The sequence below is a fragment of the Festucalex cinctus genome, chromosome 17 (genome assembly GCF_051991245.1).
Source record: "Festucalex cinctus isolate MCC-2025b chromosome 17, RoL_Fcin_1.0, whole genome shotgun sequence".
NCBI lineage: Eukaryota > Metazoa > Chordata > Actinopteri > Syngnathiformes > Syngnathidae > Festucalex > Festucalex cinctus.
This window is the reverse complement of record NC_135427.1, coordinates 5,105,183-5,129,620: the sequence shown is the minus strand read 5'-3', so window position 1 is coordinate 5,129,620 and position 24,438 is coordinate 5,105,183. Positions and strand designations below refer to the sequence as shown.

The window sequence follows — 24,438 nt, the reverse complement described above, 5'->3', positions numbered from 1 at the left end:
CGTTGCTGTATACAAAAGTGCTGTACATAAACATCAGTTTTGCAGTAAACGACAACAAAGCAAACATTTTGAAGTGCGAATACAGATTTTTATTTTTATTTTTTTTTACTAGTAAATACATTTTACATCAGTAAATAAATAACAAATTCATACACATCGGCCCTGATTTCCATAATTTGAAGGGGGGGGGATCGGTGATCGGCCGATCCCTTTAAAAATAAACCGATCTTTTCCACCAATCTCATCGCTCTCCTCAGAGGTCTGGAAAAAGTATCCTCTTCTGCTGAGACGATTAATAGGTTTTTGTTTTTATTTGGGAGAACTACTTAATGTGCAGTTAAAACAAACCGTTTCAAATATTTTTTGTTGTTGTTACATCTCTAAGAGATATCGGGTTTAGCATGTACCAATACCAGGTATCGGTATTGGGCTGATACCGGCCTTACTGTAAAGTATTGGGTACTCATGGGCGCTGTCTATACCAGCCATTGACACTTAATATAAAAAAAACACACAACAAAACTGAAATACAGGAAGTCCTCCTCAGCAGTAGTTGGCGCTATACTGTAGCAGTTTGAGGGCATCGTCGAAACATCAATGTCAGAAAGATCTTTGTTTACATTACGGTAAATGAAATTTGTACTCAAAATTCGTGATTAATTGTTTTAAAATATACTTTTATTAATTAATTTATAAATAAATAATGATTTATTTTTTTTTACTTTATTTGAACTATACCTTCATTCAAATAGAAAAAAAAAAAGCTTTTTTTTTTCGTAATGCCGTGGTATCAGATCAAGATTCGGTATCGGCAGATACTTAAAAACAAAAACAAACTCAGACTGCCATTGGCCCGCGGGCCTACATTTAGACACCCGTGATCTAATCGCTGCTGTAATTGGAAGCGAGTGTATTGTTTCTTGACACCCTCCGTGATAAATGAAAACAAACAATTCGACAGTGAAATAACAATTTGGATTATTAATGTGTGTGATTGTTTATGTGAGTGATGGGAGAGAGAGTCCATACATACCACGGTTTCAGTCGAACGAGGTTGGGGGAGAGAACAGAAAAGAAAACAAGGAACCTGTTTCCTTTTTTTTTTTGCTCTCTAAACTCCACTCCACGTTTCTCATTGTGAAGTCATACCTTGTCTCCTCATTGTTTCTCCCGGGGTGTGCCAGGAGAACAGGACAGGGAGGTGAACTGCTCAAGGCATTTCAATGGTGAGGGTGGGGGCGATGGGGGGGCAAATGAGGGGCTCACGCCACTTTTGACTTTTGTGCGGGACTTCGTTCCTTGAAGGGAGTGTAACGAACACGCACAAGAGGTCAAGTTAAAGATTGAAGGCTTTATTGCGGCTGCATTTAAAGAGCAACCTGCACGTGTACTCTGGTTCTAAATTCTCTATACTAAATACTCTAAATTGTAAGTAATTGAGCTTTTTTTCTACATGGCCCTGGTTGATCTCCTTTGCTCTGCTGCCACCTGCTGGCCGTTTGTGTAATAACTACCATTTCTGCAACCGTTCCTTGCAGTTGAGAGGCTGCATCAAAGCCTTATGTTTGCTCTAGAATAAAAAACAAAACAAAACGTATGAATACGTCTTTGGGACACTTAGAACATAAAAAACGTATTTATATGTTATTGGGAGTAAATGAGTTAAGAAAGTTAACAGTTTAATTTGAGGTGAACTTATTCAGTTTAGGTACCTGATTGTTTTAAAAACAATCAAAAAAGAAATCTTGCGGTTTTATTTGAGCTGACCTTGTAACAGGTGCCCTGATTGTTCCCCCATTACGGGATAGTTTTGATGACTTTTTTTTTTTTTTTTTGGGTTGGACTATGCACATGTGTGACTTTGCCCACAATGTTGCCCATCTTTTCCCAGAATGTGATGGACCAGTTCAACCCCAGCCTGAGGAACTTGGTCAACCTCGGGAAGAGCTACGAGAAGTCAGTCACAGGTAAGAACACGCATGCTCACATGACCCCCAAATGCTCAAAACCAAATTATTCTGTTTTGATGAACATTTAAAGTCAAGTCAGTTTATTTTTAAATTGACCTTATTAGGTGCCTGATTGTTTTGTTGGCGACTATTATAAATGGTTAGCGTGATAACCGCTTCACCGTTTTGATGTTCTGGGTTTCAGTCTTGGCTTCAGTTTTGTGTGTACCAGATTGTTTTGTATTACAGGTGCCTTGTTGTTTTGTTGACTACATTTTCTTTGTCGTGAAGTTCGTAAACCACTGAACGATGCGGAATTGGGTCGACGTATTTTTAGCATGTTTAATGTGCGTCCATCTAACAGTTAACAACAAGTCATTCTGCTCCCAAACTATCAAGATGTTTCAATTGAGTTTGTGATTCTCTTATATAGGTATGACCATCGCAGGAAAGGCCTACTTTGATGCCATTACAAAGATCGGAGAAAACGCTACCACGTCGCCAGTGTCCAGGGAACTCGGTAAGTTTTAACTTTAATGAGCCTCTGAAGATGTGAAGTAGAAACATTGAAACATTTCAACAGTTAAGACGATAATCTTTTGTCTTTACTTCATGTGTTAACTTCATTAGATTTCATGAACTAATTTCGCCACTTTTTGTCGACTGAAGATGACATCACGTGCTGAGGAAAGGGTTAACGACCAATCATAGCTCAGTTTGCTAACCAAACCTAGCAAACAGGTGAGCCGTGATTGGTCGTTAGCTATTTCAGTCGACAGCAAGTGGAAAATGTGTTTTAGTTGTACATGAAAAATAATGAAGTTAACACTTAAATCTTACAAAATATGAACTTTTTACTGCTGAAATGGCTAAATGACAAAGCCATAAAGAAAACGTTAGCATTTATGTTAGCATTTAGCATCAAAATTACATTAGCATTAGCTTGAAGTTATAAGACAGTTGTCCGAAGGTAAAAGTATTTTTTACACTATATTAATGCTGTGTATTATTTTAATTAAATGTAAAAGTATTAGTGATGTTGTGTTTTCATGTGTAATGTTTCATATTCATTCAAGTACAGCACTTGTTTTTGCCAAACGTGCGCTATAAATAAAGTTGAGTTGGATGGATCGAGCAATTTCTCCTAAATCATCTTAGTAAGACAGAAATAAGTTTATTTTTACACATCATGGAACAATACTATTTAATCATCACGTTTGTGACCTCACAAGAATTCTGACTACGGGAAAGTATCCGACTTACAAGCTTCCTCGTATTTAAATGGCGTGGCTGCCTTACAGCCTTACTTTCAATTACAGCGTAAGTGGGAGAAATCCTCAAGCTGCTCTAATTTTCAAGGGGGGTCATAATACATTTTGTTATGATCCATCAAATTGCCTCTCAGCTCTAATTGGAGACAATATGACAGCCAGTGAATGCGTTGTCATTTAGTTTTTCCGTCTGAGGAAATGGTGTTGTCGCCGTGGCGAACAATGAAACGGCATTGTTATTCTCCTCCACACCTTTCAAACATAGTTGTACTATTGCTAAATATGAAGTGATGAACTGTCAGACAGAATCTAAAAAAGAAGAGCTGGAATGTGGCGCGTGTCTTGCGGGAAGAAGGAACAATATAGCAGTATGCCAAAAACCACTCGGGGGGGAAAGACATGAAATTGTCTTTCTTGAATTGTATTTTGTAGTTGATTTCTTGTAAATAACAAAAATTTAGCAAACTAAGTAAGAGTTGTTCATGCAGTGCTTGTATCGGATCTCCGTAGACTTTGCTCGTGGTCATAAAGTTGCATCTGGTGGGTGTATTTAATATCGAAGGCTTGCAGATACGAACAAGGGTCACGGCACCACGGATATTGTTTGATCTCCTTTGGTCCAGTGAGGCAAAAATGATGACACTTAAGTTGGGCGAGTTCTTCAGTCATAACAGCTCTCCGCAGTGATATCTTGCAAAAGTGCACTGAGCGCTCGAGCGGGGACTATTTAACGAGAGCGTGCGAATTCTCCTGCAGCCTGCTGCAGGCGTCATACGGCAAACATGCTGAATAAACACCAGCGCAGAAGAATGTCTTCTCACCACTGATCCTCCCTTACTCCCAGTTTGGCTCACCCTAATCCACCAACTGTTTGTGTGTTTGTGGAACCCGCACAAGGGCTCAAATTGGAGCGGGATTGATCATTTCTGATTTTGCTTTAGCACGTCTACCTCACATTAGCATGTCGCTGAGATATTGGGTTTAAATCTGAGTTCAGGTTAATTGGAGACTTTGAGCATTCAAGAATTATTCACGTATTCAAGTTGTTTTTTGGAGTGCAAGCTACATGTTTTGCTATTTGCTATGTTTGTGCTAAAGCAAAAGTAATAAAAATTGTACTTGGGTGCCATGTTGTGGCGTCTTGTTGTGAAGGAGGGTACGTTTACGTGACTTACGTAGTTTCATTGAGAGAAAAAAAATGTGCTTTGCTGCCATGGTGGCTCCTTTTTCACAATCTACGTGGCGCTATTTAGCGAACCGCCAGGCTTCCCGTTGTTTTCGGACGAGTTGCGACTGTCAGCATAAAATGTATTTTGTATTTTTGCACACTTGGCCAATAATTCTGAATCTTGGAATGAAGGAACTAAGTTATGTGAGTTGAGCGCCTTTCAGACAAAAGTAGTGATTTGCTGGCGTGATTTGAGGAATTTGATTTTGGCAAAAATATTGATTTCCCACCAGCTTGTGACGTATAAATATATATGATATATATTAAACACAAATAAAAATACAATAATACATAAAATAAATAAATAATAAATAAATAAATAAACTGTGTATGATAAAGTAGAAAAGTACATAAACTAATAAGAAATACAATAATACAAAGAAAATAAATTTATATAAATAAACTGCCTTTGTTGAAGTGATTTGAGGAGTTTCGTTTCGACAAAAATAGTGCTTTGGCGCAATCTTTTAGGCATAGGCCACATTGAAAAGCTTAGCCAAGCTTCATTTATTACAGATATGGGATTAGCTTGTACTTCAGGTACAGCTTCAGGTCTTTGTTGCCAATATTCAGGGTACATTTTTAGGTTTAATAAACCAGTCAGCTGGGATACGATACAGCTCACCCACGACCATAATGAGAAAAATCGCGATAGAAGATGGATGGATGGATCACCCACTGCAAGGTTAACTCATTCACTGCCAGTCCAGTTAAAATGGATTTTTTTAACGTATATAGCCGTCAATGGCAGTGAATGAGTTGATGTGCAAGAGATCTTTTGTTTTTTGTTTAACTGATCTTGAGAATAACTGACTGTATTACTAAATAGATAACCAGGCCTGTTGCCTGCCATTCAATCAGACCACTCATAGTGTTACGAGCCTCTTGTGGGGGGCATAAAATCAGGTTTTATGTGCCAATCTTGTTAGAATTCATAAAATGGCACAACACTCTCGAGTGAGGCGGTATGATTGGTGTCGGATGGACTATACTTTGGGTCCCACTCAGACTTTGGAGCAACTTATGAAAGTCATTTGAAAGAAACAAGCCTTTGCTCTTCATCTCTTCTGTGTTGAACCATTCATGTGTGCATAATGTTATGGCCCATGAACGTAAATCACATTTCAATTCCAATTTTAGTGGAGGGGAAACAATTAAAAGCTTCCTGCAAGAGGACGTGAGTGGACTACAGGGGGTTTCCTTACATCTCTGAAAAGCAGCAGGTATTTAGGGACTGAAAATGAGCAGTGAACGAGAGCATTGCAAACCACACCCCTTCCAGCCTTTAACTGTTCTCTTTGTCAAGCATCTTCTTCTTTTTTTAAATATGGAGATCCGCCATCAGCATGAGAAGAATGGTAATGTCAGATGCAGCTATTTGTAACCGGGGAGAAGAAAGGTTGCGAACGGAGGGGACACACTGAGAGTTTTCCCCACAGAGAGCTATAATGAGATGGTTTAAACATTTTGGAGCTATTTGGTGAGTTTGTTTGACTGTCTAGACACTCGCACGTTATTGGCTGTGTGCTCGTGTGTGGTGCATGATGAGCAGTTTGCCTTTCAATTCACACTCAAACACGAGCAGAAGTCTTGTAAAAGTCAGAGGAGATGGCTTTTTTGACATACTTAGTTCTTCTCAAATCAAATAAATGCTGCTATGTGTAAGTTTGTGCTTTTTTGCAATCGCGAGGGCTTTTATTTATTTTGCTAGAGCATTGTATCAAATGACAATGACTCCATTTTGGCCTGCTTTTTGGCTACATAAATAATAGTGGACATTTGGCAAGTCAAAATGCACTCGCTGGCCGCAACCTAAGATACACCTTCAGTGCCTTTTAATAAAATGAATGCTCCATTTAGCTGTCTTTCGACTCACTGGAATTTCAAATGTGAACAGTTGTATATACAAAATTAACAGCAAGTAATCCACTGTCCGTATGTCCAGGATTAGTAAAAAAAAACCAAAAAAACACCCTTCAAATAAATACGATCACATTATGAAGGTTACAGTAAAACTAACACTGAAAACGAAAGAGAACTAAAAAAAAAAAATATTTAAACACCAAAATGTTCACCCAAACTACATATTAAAGTAGTCTGCTAGCGAAATGCAATTGGCGAGCTAACGGGAAATTAGCGTAAATGTAAAACTTTCAAACTGCTACTTCTAACAGACGGCGCAACATCACATTGTACGAAATACAATTTAATGTTATTTAAACACCAAATTGTTCACCCAGACTACATATTAACCAGAGTCCGCTAGCGAAATGCAGTTGACGAGCTAGCGGAAGTTAGCATAAACGTTGCTATAATTAAAAACTTTCAAACAACTGCTACTCCTTACAGACAGAGCAGCATCACATTTGTACAACAATACCATTAAATGTTTATTTAAAACACCAAAAAGTTCACCCAAACTACATATTAAAGTCTGCTAGCGAAATGCAATTGACGAGCTAATGGAAATTAGCGTAAATGTAAAACATTCAAACTGCTAATGCTAACATACAGTGCAACATCTCATTGTACGAAATACAATTTAATGTTATTTAAACACCAAATTGTTCACCCAGACGACATATTAACCTTTTACCCTTTTACCATATTGTAAACAGCCCTCACTGTATTACACTTTTGTTCCACAATATTATGGTGTTTAATAAACAACGTTTAATTCTCTTTTGTTGAATGTGATGCTGACTTTCAAACAAAACTTTCAAACAACTACCTGCTGTTTGAAACTTCTTAATTACAGCAACATCTATGCTAATCCGTTAGCTCGTCAATTGCATTACGCTAGCGGACTCTGGTTAATATGTAGTTTGGGTGAACTTTTTGCTGTTTTAAATAAACATTTAATTGTATTGTTGTGCAATGTGATGCTGCTATGAAGTAGCAGTTGTTTGAAAGTTTTTAATTATAACAATATTTCCGCTAACTCGTCAACTGCATTTCGCTAGCGGACTCTGGCTAACTGTGGTCTAGCATGTTGTCAGATTGTGATTATTTTAACAAGTTTAATACAGTATTTTTTTAAAAGGTGTGGAAAGGGTGAAACTATGAAAATAGGCATTTTAATATGACTTCTTAACATCGTGAATTTTCACATCTGAAACATTGTCCTCAATGAATGGGGTTCCACTTTAGCGAACCAGAATTATGTGATAAAGTGAATAGCTAACGTCTTTTTCTCGGGGTGGCTTTCTTCCTATCTTGCACTGACTGTGTGATAACTGACAGAAAGATGAGAACGATGAGATCAGAACCCTGCTGCAGTGCCTTGAGTCAATACGGATTTCACATTTTTTTTTTTTTTTTTTTTAAATCACTCTTACGACACACGGGGTGTAGCACGTCTGAAGCAACAGTCTCCAGGACTGCCCGGGCGACGTATGATGGCGAAAACCTTTGGAGCATGACGCACAGAGGATGTGGTCACATTGGAGCATTGCACACAATGCCTGTGTGGGCAAGCTCAGTGATGCGTCTCATTGGAAGGCTCAGTGCTAGTTGAGAGAACACATGATATGTGTACTTGGCAAAAAGAAGAAGGACTGTCAAGGGTAAAATAAACTAATAAAGCGCCGAACGTTGACTCATATTGCACAGTTAACCTTATTGGACGCCGAATAGGTAACATTTGATTCGTCACGGGCCATTCCGACTTTCGGAATGATATAATATGATAAGAATGTTGTAGGTGTTGTTCCCTCCGCCTCCCTTAACTATTAAAAATCCTGTTAGACTGACATTTGATACATATGTAGAACCAGTTTCTTTTTTTGAATATCAACTCCCTCAAATTTGTTCATTCATGTGCATGCAGCGTTTTGATTGTATGGTACACTTCTAATCGCCAGCCACTTCTTTTGGTACCCAATTCCAGTTGTGATTTTTTAGAATTCAGTTCTATTTTTAGAATCGATTAACCAATCGATTATTCAATCGATTACTCGACTAATTGGCTTCATTTCAATTTTGTAAAAAGTAAAGTAAAAACGGATGTTTGCAATGTCTTATTTAGATTAAACACGGAAGATCATCAATCTTCTTTAATGAAGAACTACAGAAATTAAATTCTAAGAATAGTTGGGTCAAATAATAACATAAAATAATAATATTAATAATAATAAAAATAATAAAATGGATCAAAAATGGACCGATCCACTTTATTTCACCCAACTTCCTGGGTTGTTTTATACAAAATGACCTCATTTTTTGACCCAAGAAAACGATCTGACCATTATTTTAGTTGTTTTACGCTCAAAGACCCATTTCTTGACTCAAATTGACCCAAGTTGATCGGTCCATTTTTGACCCCATAGTTGGGTTATTTTTGACCCAACTGTTTTTAGAGTGCAATAAACAATCAATGTTGATATGTTGAAATCAGAGGATTGTAGATTTAAAAAATGTCTCCAAACGATTACTTGATTATTATTAAAATCGTTGCTGATTAATTTGATAGTTTGACAGCGCTAGTTATGATTGACACTTTTAGAGAGATTTATTACTACTATGACCAAAACTTACACACATTATGTGGGTGTGCAAACTTTTAACACAAAGAAATGATCAACGGGCCATGTAATGATTCAAAATTGTGTGTAATACAGTAAAATGGTTAATGAATAAAATGGGGTTAATGTAGAAAAATAAAAACTTGTTTGTTGTATTGGTTATTGACTTTCATCAAAAGGGTAAAATACTTCATTAAAATTAGAGATGCAAAAATTTGGCTGATGTTTTTGGAATAACTGTGTTGTACAGTGGATCCCCAAAAATGTTTTATATACAGATCTTAATCTTTCGCCAAATAAGGTGTCGATAATATTAGACGCATGCACTGTGATGTATTGCAGTTGCTCACCAAGGTGAACCGTAGCCGGAATCGTAAATCACGCTGCGCGAGGGAAAATTTTTGATGCGGGTCTAGTATTGGATGTCATTATATTTTATGAGATCTTCCACTTTTTGGCTAATGAGTATCTTCTGCAACTTCCATTTCTAGCAGGCATATTAATCAGATAAACTGCACGTATCCTAAATATTTGATACTATAAAAATATCATGTCACATGTAAGGCAAAACTGTACACTAGTTGTCAGCTGAGCGCTACTTAAGTGACATGTTGGTACAATATGTTCCGAAGAGAGCACAGTGAAGTGACAGATTGATGTTATCGAGAAGTTGTAATATCTTGCTGTCGCGTCCCCCCCCCCCCCCCCAATCTAAGCAGGTTTTCACACCTTATTAAAGCCCGCAGGTGCACACGGACCTCTTTGACCCCATCTACCCGCTTCTTTTCAGCCACCATCTCGACCCCGTGCCGCAGTACAAACAGTCGTACGTCGAGCCCCGGCGGGAAGCACAAAGGCAGCATTTACCGGTACTTTCTGGTGACCTTCAGAGGGCAATGTTGTTGTAGCTGGATGGCAGAAGTAGCGATGGCGTTTGTTTGGACACCGGGGGGGGGGTGCTGCAGGTGTTTGGTGGTTTCAGTGTCGGGTCAAATAAATGTACATGAATGTAAGCGTGTTTGGTGGTGTGTTGACGTGAACATGTTTACGTTTAGAAATGGTTCTCTAGACAGAATTTTCATACTTTTCCTCCACTTCATGTTGTGTGTTTTCCAGAATCAATTTGCACAGAAGAGGGAAAAAAAAAAAGTTGAAGTCAGAATTATGACTTCAGAATTCTGGGTGAGAATTGTCACAATTCTCACTTTAAAGGCAGAATTATGACTTTATTAGTGCTACTATTATTCTCACGTTACAGTGAGAATTCTGACTTTATTCTCAAATTCTAAATCTGAAAGTTAACTCTTTCACCTCCCGCCATTTTCACATTTCGCAATCCCGTTCGCTCCCAGCTGTTTTACGGGATTTTGACTGATTTTGCAAGGCCCACAGAATATTGTGTTCTATTGCTATAATGGCATGGGACCTATCAAAAGAAAGATTAAAGTCTCTTCTTTCATCAGGAAAAAAAGTATGTTTCTATCTGCTTCCGTTTTGCAGCAATTAGCATTAGAAGAGAGCTAAGTTTCATCAGTTTTCACAAATTTATTCAAAATTGTAAGTAATTGAGCTTTTTTTCTAAATGTCCCTGGTTGATCTCCTTTGCTCTGCTGCCACCTGCTGGCCGTTTGTGTAATAACTACCATTTCTGCAACCCTTCTTTGCAGTTGAGAGGCTGCATCAAAGCCTTCTGTATGCTCTAGCATTAAAAAAAAAACCAAATAAATAAACGTATAAATACGTCTTTGGGACACTTAGAACATTAAAAAAACCGTATTTACACGTTATTGGGAGCAAACGAGTTAAAGTGAGAATTCTGAGAATAAAGTCAGAATTCTGACTTTAAATAGAGAATTCAGAGAATAAAGTGAGAATCCTGCCAACCTTTTTTTTTCTCTCTTAACTGTCCCTAATCCTCTTCCGTAAATTTGAGATGTAGGTGAGGAAAGTAAAAGGTTATGGTGGGTCGTCCTGGCCATGTTATTGTTTGCGGACAGACCTCTTTGACACCACAGTGACGAATTTCACATGGTTTACACGAGATCACCGTCCTATAGTAAACCTGGAGTCTAGATTTCACCCCATTGTGATGGCGGGAGCACGACCGCTTATTTCCAATTGTCCACCGCCATTCACAGTATTGACGCAGTGCCATTGTCTCATGCCGCCGTATGCCGCTCTATCCGTGGCTGTGAATGGAGACAGTTCCATATCTGCTCCCTCCCAAACCCCAGTGCCAGAATCATGCGCACAGATTGTTTTGACAGAGATTGACAGCTGTTCAAATAGGAAAGGAAGATAAGTCATTGTTGCGTACGTGTTGTAAATGATCGGAACGCTGCAAAATCATTGAATTTGGAATGTACGCCTCGTTGACTCATTTGTTGTTTTCTAGGTTTTGTTCTGATGGAGATTGCAGATGTCCACAAAAAGCTCAATTTTGAGATGGAGCTGAATGTAAGTAAGCCCTTAATAGTATGATATTTTGTATCATTATGTCGCCTGGACAACAAGGAATCATATGAGAGTTTGCAAAAAAAAATAAAAAATCATGTTTGTTAAAGCTCTCAGATGACCTGACATGATTATGATGATCTGTAAAAAAACCCCCAAAAAAACAAAAAAAAAACCAACTCAGCCCTCTCTTGCCCCATCTTGTGCCTCTAATTGGACGCTACCACTCCTGAGGCCAAACAACCAATCAGAGACAGAAGGTGTGATGACATGTCAATCATTTGTCATACAGTCAATACTGTGGCTGTTTTTTTTTTTTTTAAACATTTAAATTGTATTGTCAGAAAATGACAAATCAGGTCTTTCTATGGGCTTATGCTTAACTCTCATTAACTTTGACCACCATAAATATTTAATTACGATTACTAAAATCTCGATGTATGCCGCCATAAACGTTAAATGACGTCAACTACATTTTTTTTTTTTTTTTTTAAATCAATGGGCAGTGCAACATCTAAGTGCAGCGCTGCCTGGTCAATGGGTTGTGGAATCAAAAACACTCACTAACTATGGCCACCAGATGGCAGCATTGTATCTCTTTTCAATGGGCTACCGGTGTATGAAATTACAAATTAACATGACGAAATCTGATGAAATAGAACATTTTCAAGGATGACATGAATGATCAAAGCCTTTGTCATATTACGTTTTATTTTGATAACGTGTGGCAGTAAAAGAGTTAATTATTTTGTGGGTCAAATTGACCCATTGAAAAAAGGAACTTGTTCTGATGTTTTTTTTCTAAATCATTTAATTAAATTTAAGCTTAAGTAAATTTAAATAATTTTAGTAAAAAGGTACAGCGGGTCATTTTGACCCGAGTTTTTTTTTTTTTTTTTTCTTTTAACAGCTGTCATTTAACTTGTTTTGCTTGCCTTATTTCTTTCACTATTGCTCCCCAAAATATTTTGTCATTTCATTTGCATGATGCTATTTCTTGGCAACTAAACCATACAGCGGGTCATATTGACCCGTGAACATTGTTGCTAAGAAAGGAACATCTTTTACACGCACTCTGATGGAAGTTTGAAGAATCATGCCTTTTACAAGACGGAAAACGGTGAATTAAAAAAAAATCAAAGATTGGCAGATTATTACACCATTTTAGGTTGTTTTCTTGATTTTCAAAGAAAAAAAGTAGCAGCCTCTCAAACTGTGAAAGTGTGCGTCTTGCTAACGTTTGTGTGATTTAAGAAGTTGCAAAAGTATTTGCCAAGGGTAGAAAATCTCCATGAGCCTTCCTGCTACCGTGACAAAAACACGTGTCAAAGTGCGTCTGACAAACTAAAACGCAACATTCCTCGCAACGGAAGAAACACGACATCTTAAAATGCTACAGCTGAACACGTTTTTCCATTTTGTCGTGACTATCCCGCCGTGTTAGTAATGAGTCTACAAAACAAGAACAGTAGGAAATCTTTAACCAGGAAGCTCTTTAAAGTCCATTATCATCTTCTTTTATCATAATATTGCCACGTGAGCGAGTGTGTGTGTTTCTTGGAACGAGTGAGAGAACGAGCTGCAATAATGGCTTTTGTTTTGTTTTGTTTTTTTGTCGCTATTATTGCAGTTTAAAAGATTCCACCGAGAAGTTCTTATTGAGCTGGAAAAGAAGACGGAAATGGATGTGAAGTATATGAATGTAAGTGGCTCCATATGCATTTTTGTTTTGTTCAGAGCTAAGTAACATAGAAAGTTACTCGCCTTTACATAGGCTACATTCAAGCGCTACCAGTCGGAACACAAGTCGAAGCAGGACTCCCTGGACCGCTCGCAGACTGACTTGAAGAAGCTGAGGAGGAAGAGTCAGGGCAAGAACGTGACGAAGTACGAGATCAAGGAGAACGAGGTGAGAGTGGAAACCCGGTCAAACTCTCTTCACGTCCTCCTCTTGTTGCTTTGTGTATCCATTGGTAACAAATCATGGCTCTTAATGGTTTGTGTTCTGTTTGTGTTTAGCATGTAAACTGTATTTCCGCATCCCCCTGTAATAGGCCACACCCCAGTTAATCACAGTGTTTCACTTGTTCTAAATAAATCCTCAGCAGACATTTTCCGCCTGTCACAGATAAAAATAAATAAATAAATCAGCTGACAAGGCATCTGAGAAAGATGACGTATGCAGAGTGAAAGTGCTTTCTTGACCAAAAACATCGACTGCGTGATTTGAATAAGCGAAACAACAGTCTGATATCCGATGACATAGCAAAAAAGTAAGTTGCAGAAGTTGGATAGAAAGCTTTGAGGGTGGATTTCTCACGTTGAATCCAGAAAAGTGGTTAAAAAATGTGATTTTTTTTTTTTTTTTTTACTCCGATATATGAAAATATTTGACCTTAAAGTTGGAATTATAAGCTGCAACCTTTGCAGTGCGAACAAAGGTGTGGCTTATTTGTGGATTTCCTGATTCCAGGTGCTGCATGTGCTCTTTATTCTTATGTTATTTTGAGTGCTTTGAAATTGTGTTTACTGTTCATTAATTGTTGTGCTTCATGTTAAAGCGTTAACTGTGACATGTTTTTAAAAAAAAATTTTTTTTATGGGGGTTAGGGTTAGTGACATTTTCACTTCTGCAGTTTCCTACAGTAAAGTTTTTGCAGTTTTAGTTTTGGCCTGTGTTTGTGTGTGTGTTCTGTCCTCTCAAAAACAAGCACTGAAAAGTTAACAGGTCTCCACTTGAGAAACAAGTTTATATTTGTCATAAACATTGAAACTACTTTGAAAACAGCATTTCTGCCATTATCATTATACTCAAATATAAGCTTGCTAGCTAAATGCTAATATTTAATAGAAAGCTTACCATCACTATTGTGTTCACTATCATTATAATCAAACGTGTTTGCTAGCTTAATGCTAACTTAGTTGGAAAATTAGCATCGCTATTGTGTTCATTAAATTTGCTAGCTTAATACTAACATTTAATAAGAAAATTAGGAATGTGTTCATAGGTTAATGCTAACACTTAGCAAAACAAAATTAGCATTGCTATTGTAACACTTAACACTATTACTATTACTACTACCACTATTTACAGGTCAGGCACATACTGTGCAAGGTGTGTCATAAAAGTTCAAAGCAGTCTTACAAAGGGTATTTTTCAAACTAATATACAAACTCGGAGCTCCCTGAAATCGAGCTTGTCTAGAAACGCCTGTGAATAACACTTGTCTTTTTCTTTTGTCTGATGATTTTTATTTATTTATTTATTTATTTATTTATTTTTGCTAGTGAGGGAAATTGAGATGCATTTTAAGATACTGCAAGGTTGCAAATTCTTGCCTTTTGAGTATATTCATAGGAAGTGTCATCTGCTCATATGAGGTCAGAGAAGTTCCAGGAATGGTGTCACAAAAAATGTAGTCAAACCCAAACTACACACTGCACTTTCCCTTCACTGTGGCTTAAATGATCCACAAGATGAAAATATTATATATATTTCTATATAGTGTTTCCTTTGCTTTGGTTATCAGTCTCATCTTGGGTCTAGTTTGATTACATTTGTGGTATAGCTTTATAGGTTTGGAGTTAATGAGTCTGAGTCCTATTGCTTAAGGTGTGTTTATTTGCAGACAAAGTGATAGAATTCATGTCTGTTACTGGGTGTCAACGGTCCTGTTGTGCAGACAAAGCTAGCTGCGGGTGATCTGCAAATCAATGTGGCGAGAAAAGTTAAACTTTTGTTGTTTGTAGGCTGTGAAAGTAGCTTTTTTTTTTTTGGGTCGAGTATTTGCCTCATGTTTATCACTGATCTGGAATGAACACACAATACATGTTATGTATGTGGCGCTTGACACCCCGAGCATGAAACTTGTGAGCCTCCCTTTCTCCCAAGCGGATTCCTCGTTTTTACCCAAGAGTGAGGTGAGGCCCAGCTTTGTAATCATCATGCAGCCTAAGGGCGCTCAGAACCGTGATTGCTTGCTCGCGCCGAGACTGCGGGATTGAAAATTTGTTGAAAATGGGAAGTGAAGAGCACTGATTCAGCATCTGACTGGCTATCATAGGGACACAGATAAGAGGAGTGGGTAAGGAGGGAAGAGGCTGTTTTTATTGTTGCCATGACAGCCCGGGGAGGACATATGAGTAAGGAGGAGCAGGGGAAGAATAAAAGGACAGGGAGACGGTTGAGAAGTGCTTTTTTTGATATGCCTTATGTCAGGTATAGTTTGCCATCTGTACACCTTAACCAGCAGGGTCATTCTAAATCTCTGTGTGTGCCTTTCAACGCCCAACAGACGGAAGTTCCAACATTTCTTAAAGGGGCTTTCTGCCGGTTTCACTCAGGAAAATGCACTTTTTAAATACAGGATTTAAACAAACAAACTACTTCTCAATTTATAGATATTGGCTTTTCATAACGTGTGGGGGTGATTTTGTCCTTAGCCCCCACACCCTCTAGCCTGTATTTTGCCATTGTGTGTTTGTTTTGTAAACAGCGGGACGTTTCTGTGGAAAGACAGAGTTTACACCCCTCCAGCCAATCACAGAGCGGGTGTCGCAAACGGGGCCGGGCGAACGTGTCAGCTGCGTGATGTCACTCCCGTGGCAATTTGAAAGCACGCACGGATAATTTTTTTTCACTCACTCATTCACACATGTAAGCTTCTGTGAGTGAGTGAGTGAGTGAGTGGAAAAAAAAAATCCATGCGTGCTTTCAACCTTCATATCATGATAATATCGTATCGTGATGTTTGGATATCATTACATCCCTAATCATAAGTGACAGTACCATTGCACCTTTATTTTTACAGCGTAGTGACCATTTTAAAACGCAGATTTTTAATCAGGTTAACAATCTCCCTCCTGTCTTTTCTGACCTTTTTTTTTTTTTTTTTTGTGCCCGCAGTACATAGAGACCATCTCGTCGCGCCAGATGGACATGCAGAAGTTCATCGCCGACGGCTGCAGGGAGGCTCTGCTGGAAGAAAAACGCCGCTTCTGTTTCCTGGCCGACAAACACTGCATGTTTTCTTATCACATTAGCAACTTCCACGATAAAGTAAGTCAGTCGATTCAAGTAAGATTCGTAAGGAATCCCGTGAGATTTGACCGTACGCTCTCCGTGCCTCCAGGCAAAAGAGATGCTGAGCGAGAAGCTTCCAAACTGGCAGGAGATGTGCTGCGACGTCAGCAAGGTGCCGGACACGGTCAAGCACATGATAGACGGGATTTCCAACAATTCAGAGCAGTCGATGCTTTCGGATCGCTACAACAGGGTTTGTGTTTTCTTCTTGTGCAGTCATTCGTGCGTCACAGTACGGGTGGGGGGGACGGTATTATAGGTAGCCCACGGCACAGTTCGTACCTCTGTTTCTGACCCATGGTTTGGTACCTTTTTGGTCGGTCGCTTGTGCTTAAAAAGAACTTTTTTTTTTTTTATTTAATTGAATTTTTTTAAATATCGCCAACCTCCCCACAGTATCGTGGTTATCCTATTGTGAGCTTCATATAGTGATAATATCGTATTGTGACATTTGGCTATTGTTACATCCCTAATAGTAATAACCCTAACTCTAACCCTCTTTAACTTCAAATAAATTATTAAATAAAATTATTAAAAATTATTGTAAATTAACTGTATCAACAAACAAAGATATACAACAATATTTGTATACATTAAAAATTTGAAAAACTAAAAAAAGAAGAAATTGGTCAGATTAAAAATGTGTGTGTATATATATATATATATATATAATATTTACTTTATAATATTAAAAAATATTTAAAATTAACTTTATAATATTCGTATTTTGTTACATCTCACTATTGATCAAAAGTGACATCAGCATGTCTTTCCACACGCTAAAGGAGGATGTCAACAATGACTTTGAGTAACTCAAGTGTTTTATCTTTTCCTCCTTTTCCATTATCTCGTAAAAGTGCCGCCATCTGATGCATCACATGTTTGTGTAGAGTGGCTTTTAGTTGATTATCAGCCATGAAGATTCCTACTTTGTTTCCTTCTGATAAAGCCTATTGAACATTTCAGGCCGCCTCGTAGACGAGCACAGATAAGATGATAACTCAATCCGGACTTTGACCCATGCAGCAACTCACATTTTAAAAATATATTTTGGATGATTTTGATCATATTCTCCGTTGTCCCTTCAGAATAGCGTTGAGTCAATGGTGCCCCCTGCGCCCCCACTGAAGGCGCACACGAGTCCACTCGCAAACATGTTCAACCCCGAGCCCAGATCGCCAATCACCTCCTCTTTCGAGAATCACTCAGGTACAGATACTCTTCACGTTCTTATTTATTAATGCGCATTTGGGAAGCCAATTCAGTGTCAATTATATGAACTTTTGTCTTTTCAGACCAGGGCAGCTTCAGCGAGGACAGTCCGTCCCGGCAGAGCTCCCTGTTTTCCGGTGTCAACGTGACAAAAAAGCCTCGTGTCAAGACCATCTTTCCCCACTCGGCGGGAAACAACGGCACCCTCCTCAGTTTTGATGAGGGAGACGTGATCATCATGCTCATTAAGGAAGAGAAGGACGGCTGGCTTTACGGCGAGCTGGAGAAGAGCGGAAAGTAAGTTGTTTTTGTTTTTTTGGCCTATATTAACTCATTTGCTCCCAAAGATGTATTTATACGTTTTTTGTGTTTTTTATGCTAGAGCATACAGAAGGCTTTGATGCAGCCTCTGAACTGAAGAAAACGCTTGAAGCAATGGTAGTAATTACAAAAACGTCCAGCAGGGGGCAGCAGAGTATAAGAGATCAACCATGTTGCAAAAAAAACTTGTTTCCCCACTTTTTTAAACAGCTTTGTGATGAAACTTAGCTATATTCTAATACTAATTGCTGCAAAACTGAAACAGATGGAAATAGTTTTTTTTTCCCCGATGAAAGAAGAGATGCTAATCTTTCTTTTGTATCCTGTATATTCTGTGGGCCTTGCAAAAGCAGTCAAAAATTCAGTAAAGGGGGTTGCTTCAATGAAAATGGCTGGGAGTGAATGAGTTAATGTATTTTTCTTCGTTTTGCAAAAATTCAAGCAAGTTGATGATCTGTGGTGGTAGTTTCTGGAGGCTGTTACGTAATTTTGTTTTCGTGGGGGCTTTTACGTGTGACATAAGCTGTTCCATGTGGAGAATGTGCTGTCGTCCTTTTCTTCATACCTTTCGGTTTCTAAAAGGCCACAGCCATTGTCACCCACACAATCGTGCCGCAAAACTGACAATTACGCTTTTTTTTTTTTTTTTTCTCACAAGTTTCAGCTTTGTCTCGATATATTTTGTTGTGTTATTAACGGCGTGTAGGAACACAAGAATGTCAGGTATGTTTGATGTAGCATACTTCTTCTGCTCACTATGTGCCCTGCCTACAACATATGCAAGAGCGCACGTACAAGAAAAAAAGCAACTGGTCTTCTTATAAGATATTAAATATCTGTATTTGTGGGGACTGGTAACTAATTGTAATTTGCAATGAACCAAATGGGCTGGAATCCAAAAGTTACTTCATGTTTGAAATGCCAATTTGTCTGAATTTGTCCAACATAAAACATTAATGCCATCTAGTGGCAGAAAATTACCTGAACGCAAATCTGACTACGTTTCACACTCCTTTTAACCGTAACTGTTAACTAACTTTTTGAGTGACTTACTGTAAAATTACTGTATCAATGAATTAAAATATACAGCCACATTTGTATTTGGTACCCACGTGTCCACTTTTGTGTTAATTAACAGGAGTAGGAAAAACTTGAAAAATATAGATATTTTTTGTGCATTTGGAGCAGCTACGTTTGCAATTAATTGCGAATTAACTGGAAATTGTGTGGTTAAATACAACTTAAAATTATTTTTAAGTTGAGTTATCTGATTTAAAAGGTCCATGGAGTTGTTAGAAAATAGAAATGCAGTACAATAGATGTATAAAGGTGCTGCGACACACCTCTTAATTGACTAATAATGAGTCTGGTGTTGATCTCTAACTTCCTCTTGAATCTTAATTCTTCCTTCTCTGTGGAAGCCATTTTTTTTTTAATGCATGCTTGACATTGCCATAAAGGCACGCTTGGATGAGTTTGAATTTGAGAACCTGAGCGACAACTGCATAAATTCCCATGAACACACTCCATGAATTTGTCGAATGTTCTGCATGTTAATATGGTTTAGTGTAGTGTTTGACATTTGTTTTATATTTAATGTAAACTGCTGTATGTTTGTTAGGCGTGGTTGGTTCCCTTCGTCATACTGCAGACCTTACTCCGAGCCGCTCATATCAAATAGGTAAGAAATCACACTTCCATAATGTAATCGAATAGAAAGATGTTATTGTTGTCTAATGGAACAGATACGGACTAAATTACGGTATGCAGTGCAAATGGCAGTAAGGCACAGTGGAATAATGTTCTGTAGTATGATTAAATGTAAAAAAGTAGCAGTAATAAACAGGAAGTCATTACTCCATATTGAAATTATTATCGCTGATGTGTAAAAGGTGAATGTCACATTTAATTCAGCATCAATTTGGAGTCACTGGTGCGAAGTGCAAGTGTTACCAGTCTACCCGAGCTGGATGAGGAGAACGAGCCTGTGTTGCTACCGCCGCCAGACTACTCGGACAACTTGCCCTCACGTGCCATGATCCCGTCGATGCAGTCGCCACACAATATGGTCAGTGCCTTATATTCTATTAAATATGCAGGGCTAAACACTTTGTTTTTTTTTAATAATTTGGAATCAAGTGCCTTGACATTTTAGTTTGTTTTTATTAGTCAGACACGGTGGTGGTCATTAGCATGCTAACTTCTTTATGTAGCCCTAAAGCACAATTACCATTATGTGTTTACTTTTTTAAAATTTGTTTTGAAAAGATTTGTTCTGTGCACTTCCACTCGTCTGAAAAAGGCATTATGATTAACTCATTCACTCGCCGCCATTTCCCGGCTGTTTTACTGGATTTTGACTGATTTCGCAAGGCCCACAGAATATTGTGTTCTATCGCTTATAAAAGCATGGAACCAAAAGAAAGATTAAAGTCTCTTCTTTCATCAGGAAAAAAAACCCTATATTTCTATCTGTTTCTGTTTTGCAGCAATTAGCATTAGAAGAGAGCTAAGTTTCATCAGTCTGTTTAAAAAATCTGTTTAAAATTGTAATTGAGCTTTTTTTCTACATGGCTCTGGTTGATCTCCTTTGCTCTGTCGCCACCTGCTGGCCGTTTGTGTAATAACTACCATTTCTGCAACCGTTCTTTGCAGTTGAGAGGCTGCATCAAAGCCTTCTGTATGCTCTAGCATTAAAAAAAAACAAAAAAACAACAACGTATAAATACGTCTTTGGGACACTTAAAACATTGAAAAAAACATTTATACGTTATTGGGAGCAAATGAGTTAATACTGTGTGTATAAAATATCAAATACTAACTTGTTGTCATCTCAGGGGGCGGCCATTTTGCTACTTCCTGTCGAGTGAAAATGACATCACAGTTGCTCAGGGCTCAGCTAACGACCAATCACAGCTCAGCTTGTAAATTCCAAAAAACAGCCAAGACCCAATTGAGGCTTCAAAACACCCGGATTCTGTTCTTTGTTATTGATTATTCTGTTGGAGAGTGCTGCGGCCATGTTTGAGTTTCACCTTTCACGTGAAGTATTTCCTGTCGCAATGATTTTATTGCAGAGTCAGTCCTTTATCTGCACGCAACCCCCCACACACAAACGTCATGACACATTTCCAACTCTGACTAATTGTGGCTTATCAACCACACCCTTGAATATGAGGCACAGCGAGGAAAAAAACACTCATATTATGTGTCATGATACTTATATAGGTTATGATTGATAAGACGTCGCGTATAAAGGGCACAGTTGGTGATATGTCTGCCGATAGAGGATGAATCTGTCCAATCTACCGGCACGCAAGTCCAGGCACGGCTCTCTCTTCTCCACTTTGGTGCCTGTACGCAATGTCCTCTCCACCTGCTGCCTCAGGGTTTTACGGTCTCCAAGCCAGATGCCATTGATCTTCATTTTCTTATACTACTACTTTATGAAATATTTTGTTTTAATGTCAGGAGCGTTTGTTCAAGGAAAGGTCAAAAGCTAACTGGTGTCTTCAAGTCTTGTTTATGAGGCTGTAGGACACAAGTGGACCTTGTTACTGTTATCGCAGTAACTTTTCAGCGGGCGACCGGCCCTTTTCATATGTTTGGGGTGAATAGGTTTAATGTGCTTAAAATTAATTCATCAGTAAAAAATACTGTATGATTACATTAGTGATGTTCAGTACTACAAGTACTCAACTATTGAGTGGCCACCAATATCGATACCAAGTAGCCTAGCGATAGCATTAGTGCTAAATCCAAAGCTAGCATTAATGGTAATTTTCTATTTTTCTATTTTCTACTTCCTGATTGTAAAACGGATTATTTTATATATTGTATTAATAATAATAATAATAAAACATCATAACATAACATTGATGTTCTGTACAAAGCACAATATTGTGCTGCTTTTTTTAAATTTATTTTTTATTTTATTTTTTATTTTTTTATTTTTTAGTATGAGCTCTTTTTTTTTTTTTACAATACTGTGACCTTTTTAAAATATCACCAACCTCCCCACAATATCGTGATAATTAGACTTAGACTTATGTCCAGCAGCAATAAGAATAGATAATAAAATAAAAAAAATAATTCAATCAGTCAGTAAATAAGGTTATTACACCAGAGATTGAATTAATAATAATAATAATAATAATAAAAACAAAAAATTCTATCAATCAATAAATAAGATAGAGATTGAATTATTATTATTATTAATAATAATAATAAGAATAAATAAATAAGGTTATTACACTGGAGATTGAATTAAATAAATTAAAGTACAGTACAGTGCCATATTTGTGAAGTTCACGCTACAACCTACTGACATTTGGATGTCGTTACATGCCTAATATAAATGTCTGCTAAAAAGCAATCGTAATTATTTTTTTTTAATTATGCAAGGCTCTACCTCATGGCATTATGGGGAAAAAATGCTATGTTTTTAGCATTTAGCCTACAAGTACTTTCAAATGCATTTCTAAGTACATTTAAATACATTTGCCAGACCAAAATCTTTACTCCATATTGGTACTTCTTCCCTTCCGTACTTTTACAAGTGTTTTCTGCTCTCTGCTGAATACATAATAATAAAACTCAAGAGTAGAACACAGTTTCTGACAATATATTCAACAACAGATTGCAACCTTGCACTCTTGTATGTTAAAACGTTCCTCAGGCCCCCCCAGCAACATTGCTGAGATGCTTCTGCTCATCATCTTGCTGACGCAAGAGACCTTAAATGTTGTCATTCGCTGGCGTTTCTCGATGAGCTAGATTCCAAAGGGGGAGCTCTTAAGTTTGCACACGAGGCGTCAAAGCTACTCGGCACCATCAGGCCAGGAGGACGATTGTTGACGAGTAATCTTATCCAACCAGTTTGGTCACACGGCCTTTTTCTTCACAGCTGGAGTGATTTGTGTGGATTGATGTGTGACGTCCTCTTTTATTTTTTTTGTCATTTGTCACACTGCAGGTTTCTTTAGAGAATGGGACGGCAAAGGTTCCTTTTCTAGGGTGAGTGAGTAGCATCCAAAATGTTGCTACTAATGTTGACAAACAAATAATTTCATGACAATTTCCGTTTGTCTTCACTGCAGAGGAGGAAATCCCTTTGCAACGGTCAAGCTGAGACCAACCGTCACCAATGATCGATCAGCGCCTGCCATCTAAACGCGACCCGAAAACTGTCTCAACATCCCGCAACAGTTTATAAATGCATTTTATTTACCGTGCCACAGTGTGGACATATAATCCAAGTTGTAATGTTTATGCATCTATGGCTCATGCATCCAGTTTGTGTTCATGTCAAGTCATCCCAAATAAGACCGAAATACAAAGTTGTCTCCAACTGCTCTAAATATCTTTATTGTTATGTTTACATTAGTTGTTTTTACGTGACATTTTTTTTTATTTTTTGCCAATTTCTGTAGTCGAATATGTCAAATAAAAACTTCTATTTACAGGTTAGAGGAAGAATTCATCTGAGCAGAACAAATTGAAGCATGACCCCCAAATGACTAAAGTTTTTTTTTAAATTATTATTATTGTTTGCGCTGCAGTTATTGCATAAATGTGTTTGTTTTGCCATGTTCCTGACCAGACTGCCCAGCAACCAGAAAAAGAAAAGTCACATATAAAAGTAAACATTCACATTTCTCTCTTTTTTTTTTTTTTTTTTTTTTTTTTTATGAGTTATCTTCTGGCTGTGATGTTATGCAGAGGTTGTGAAAATGACAGGAGCGTGCCGTGTTGCTAAAAAAAAAAAAAGCATTTGTCATTTGAGAGCCAGCAATGAAGTACGTCGTTATCCGAAATAAGATTTTATATTAATGAGCAGGATGTTTATAGGAGCTATTTAAATAAATTGTACAGCTTATGTCCTCAAGATGTGCTCAAACGAAGCCTGGTTTTGGTTTGACTGCCATTGTTGTAAATGGATAACATTTTGATGAAGGGAATATTTTTCACGCTTTGCGATTTTTGGCAGGTGTGCATATTATGCAACATTCTAATGACGTTCCTCACTGGTTGACATTTACGTTGTCTGTTCATACTACTTTTCACAATTTTGAAATACATAAAGTAGATTTTCTGAGGAGATCAACTTTTTTGGACATGTATTTGCATACAGAATGTGTACTATATGATGGAGAAGTGATCATACTTTCCTCAGTGTACCTTGCCATTGTTTTTCCAATGTAGCCTTTTTTTTTTCCCTTAATAAAACATGATACAGTTCACAAAGTATTTCAATGTCATGTTTGTGTGATGTCACGTGGATCTAGTGACGTCAATAGGAAGTTATAACCTATTTTGGAGTTTATTTCTTGCGAATAAAGGACATGGATCGGTAACGACAACGCGAATATCGGGGGAGCACTACAGTATATCCGGT

General features: G+C 37.8%; 1 protein-coding gene across 4 annotated transcripts in view; it reads left to right on the top strand.

The window, feature by feature from the left end:
* The window catches only part of baiap2l1a (BAR/IMD domain containing adaptor protein 2 like 1a), a 38,986-nt gene extending 14,701 nt beyond the window's left edge, over positions 1-24,285 (top strand). For all 4 annotated transcript variants that reach the window (XM_077502887.1, XM_077502885.1, XM_077502888.1 and 1 more), the window contains 13 exons: positions 1,892-1,967; positions 2,383-2,469; positions 11,367-11,428; positions 13,056-13,127; positions 13,200-13,334; positions 16,332-16,484; positions 16,558-16,701; positions 17,597-17,717; positions 17,804-18,017; positions 19,663-19,722; positions 19,956-20,109; positions 23,017-23,057; positions 23,141-24,285. In XM_077502887.1, the coding sequence (XP_077359013.1) occupies positions 1,892-1,967; positions 2,383-2,469; positions 11,367-11,428; positions 13,056-13,127; positions 13,200-13,334; positions 16,332-16,484; positions 16,558-16,701; positions 17,597-17,717; positions 17,804-18,017; positions 19,663-19,722; positions 19,956-20,109; positions 23,017-23,057; positions 23,141-23,213 (1,392 nt within the window). In that variant the 3' untranslated portion in view covers positions 23,214-24,285. The remainder of the gene's footprint in view (positions 1-1,891; positions 1,968-2,382; positions 2,470-11,366; positions 11,429-13,055; positions 13,128-13,199; positions 13,335-16,331; positions 16,485-16,557; positions 16,702-17,596; positions 17,718-17,803; positions 18,018-19,662; positions 19,723-19,955; positions 20,110-23,016; positions 23,058-23,140) is intronic.
* Positions 24,286-24,438: the final 153 nt, after the last annotated feature.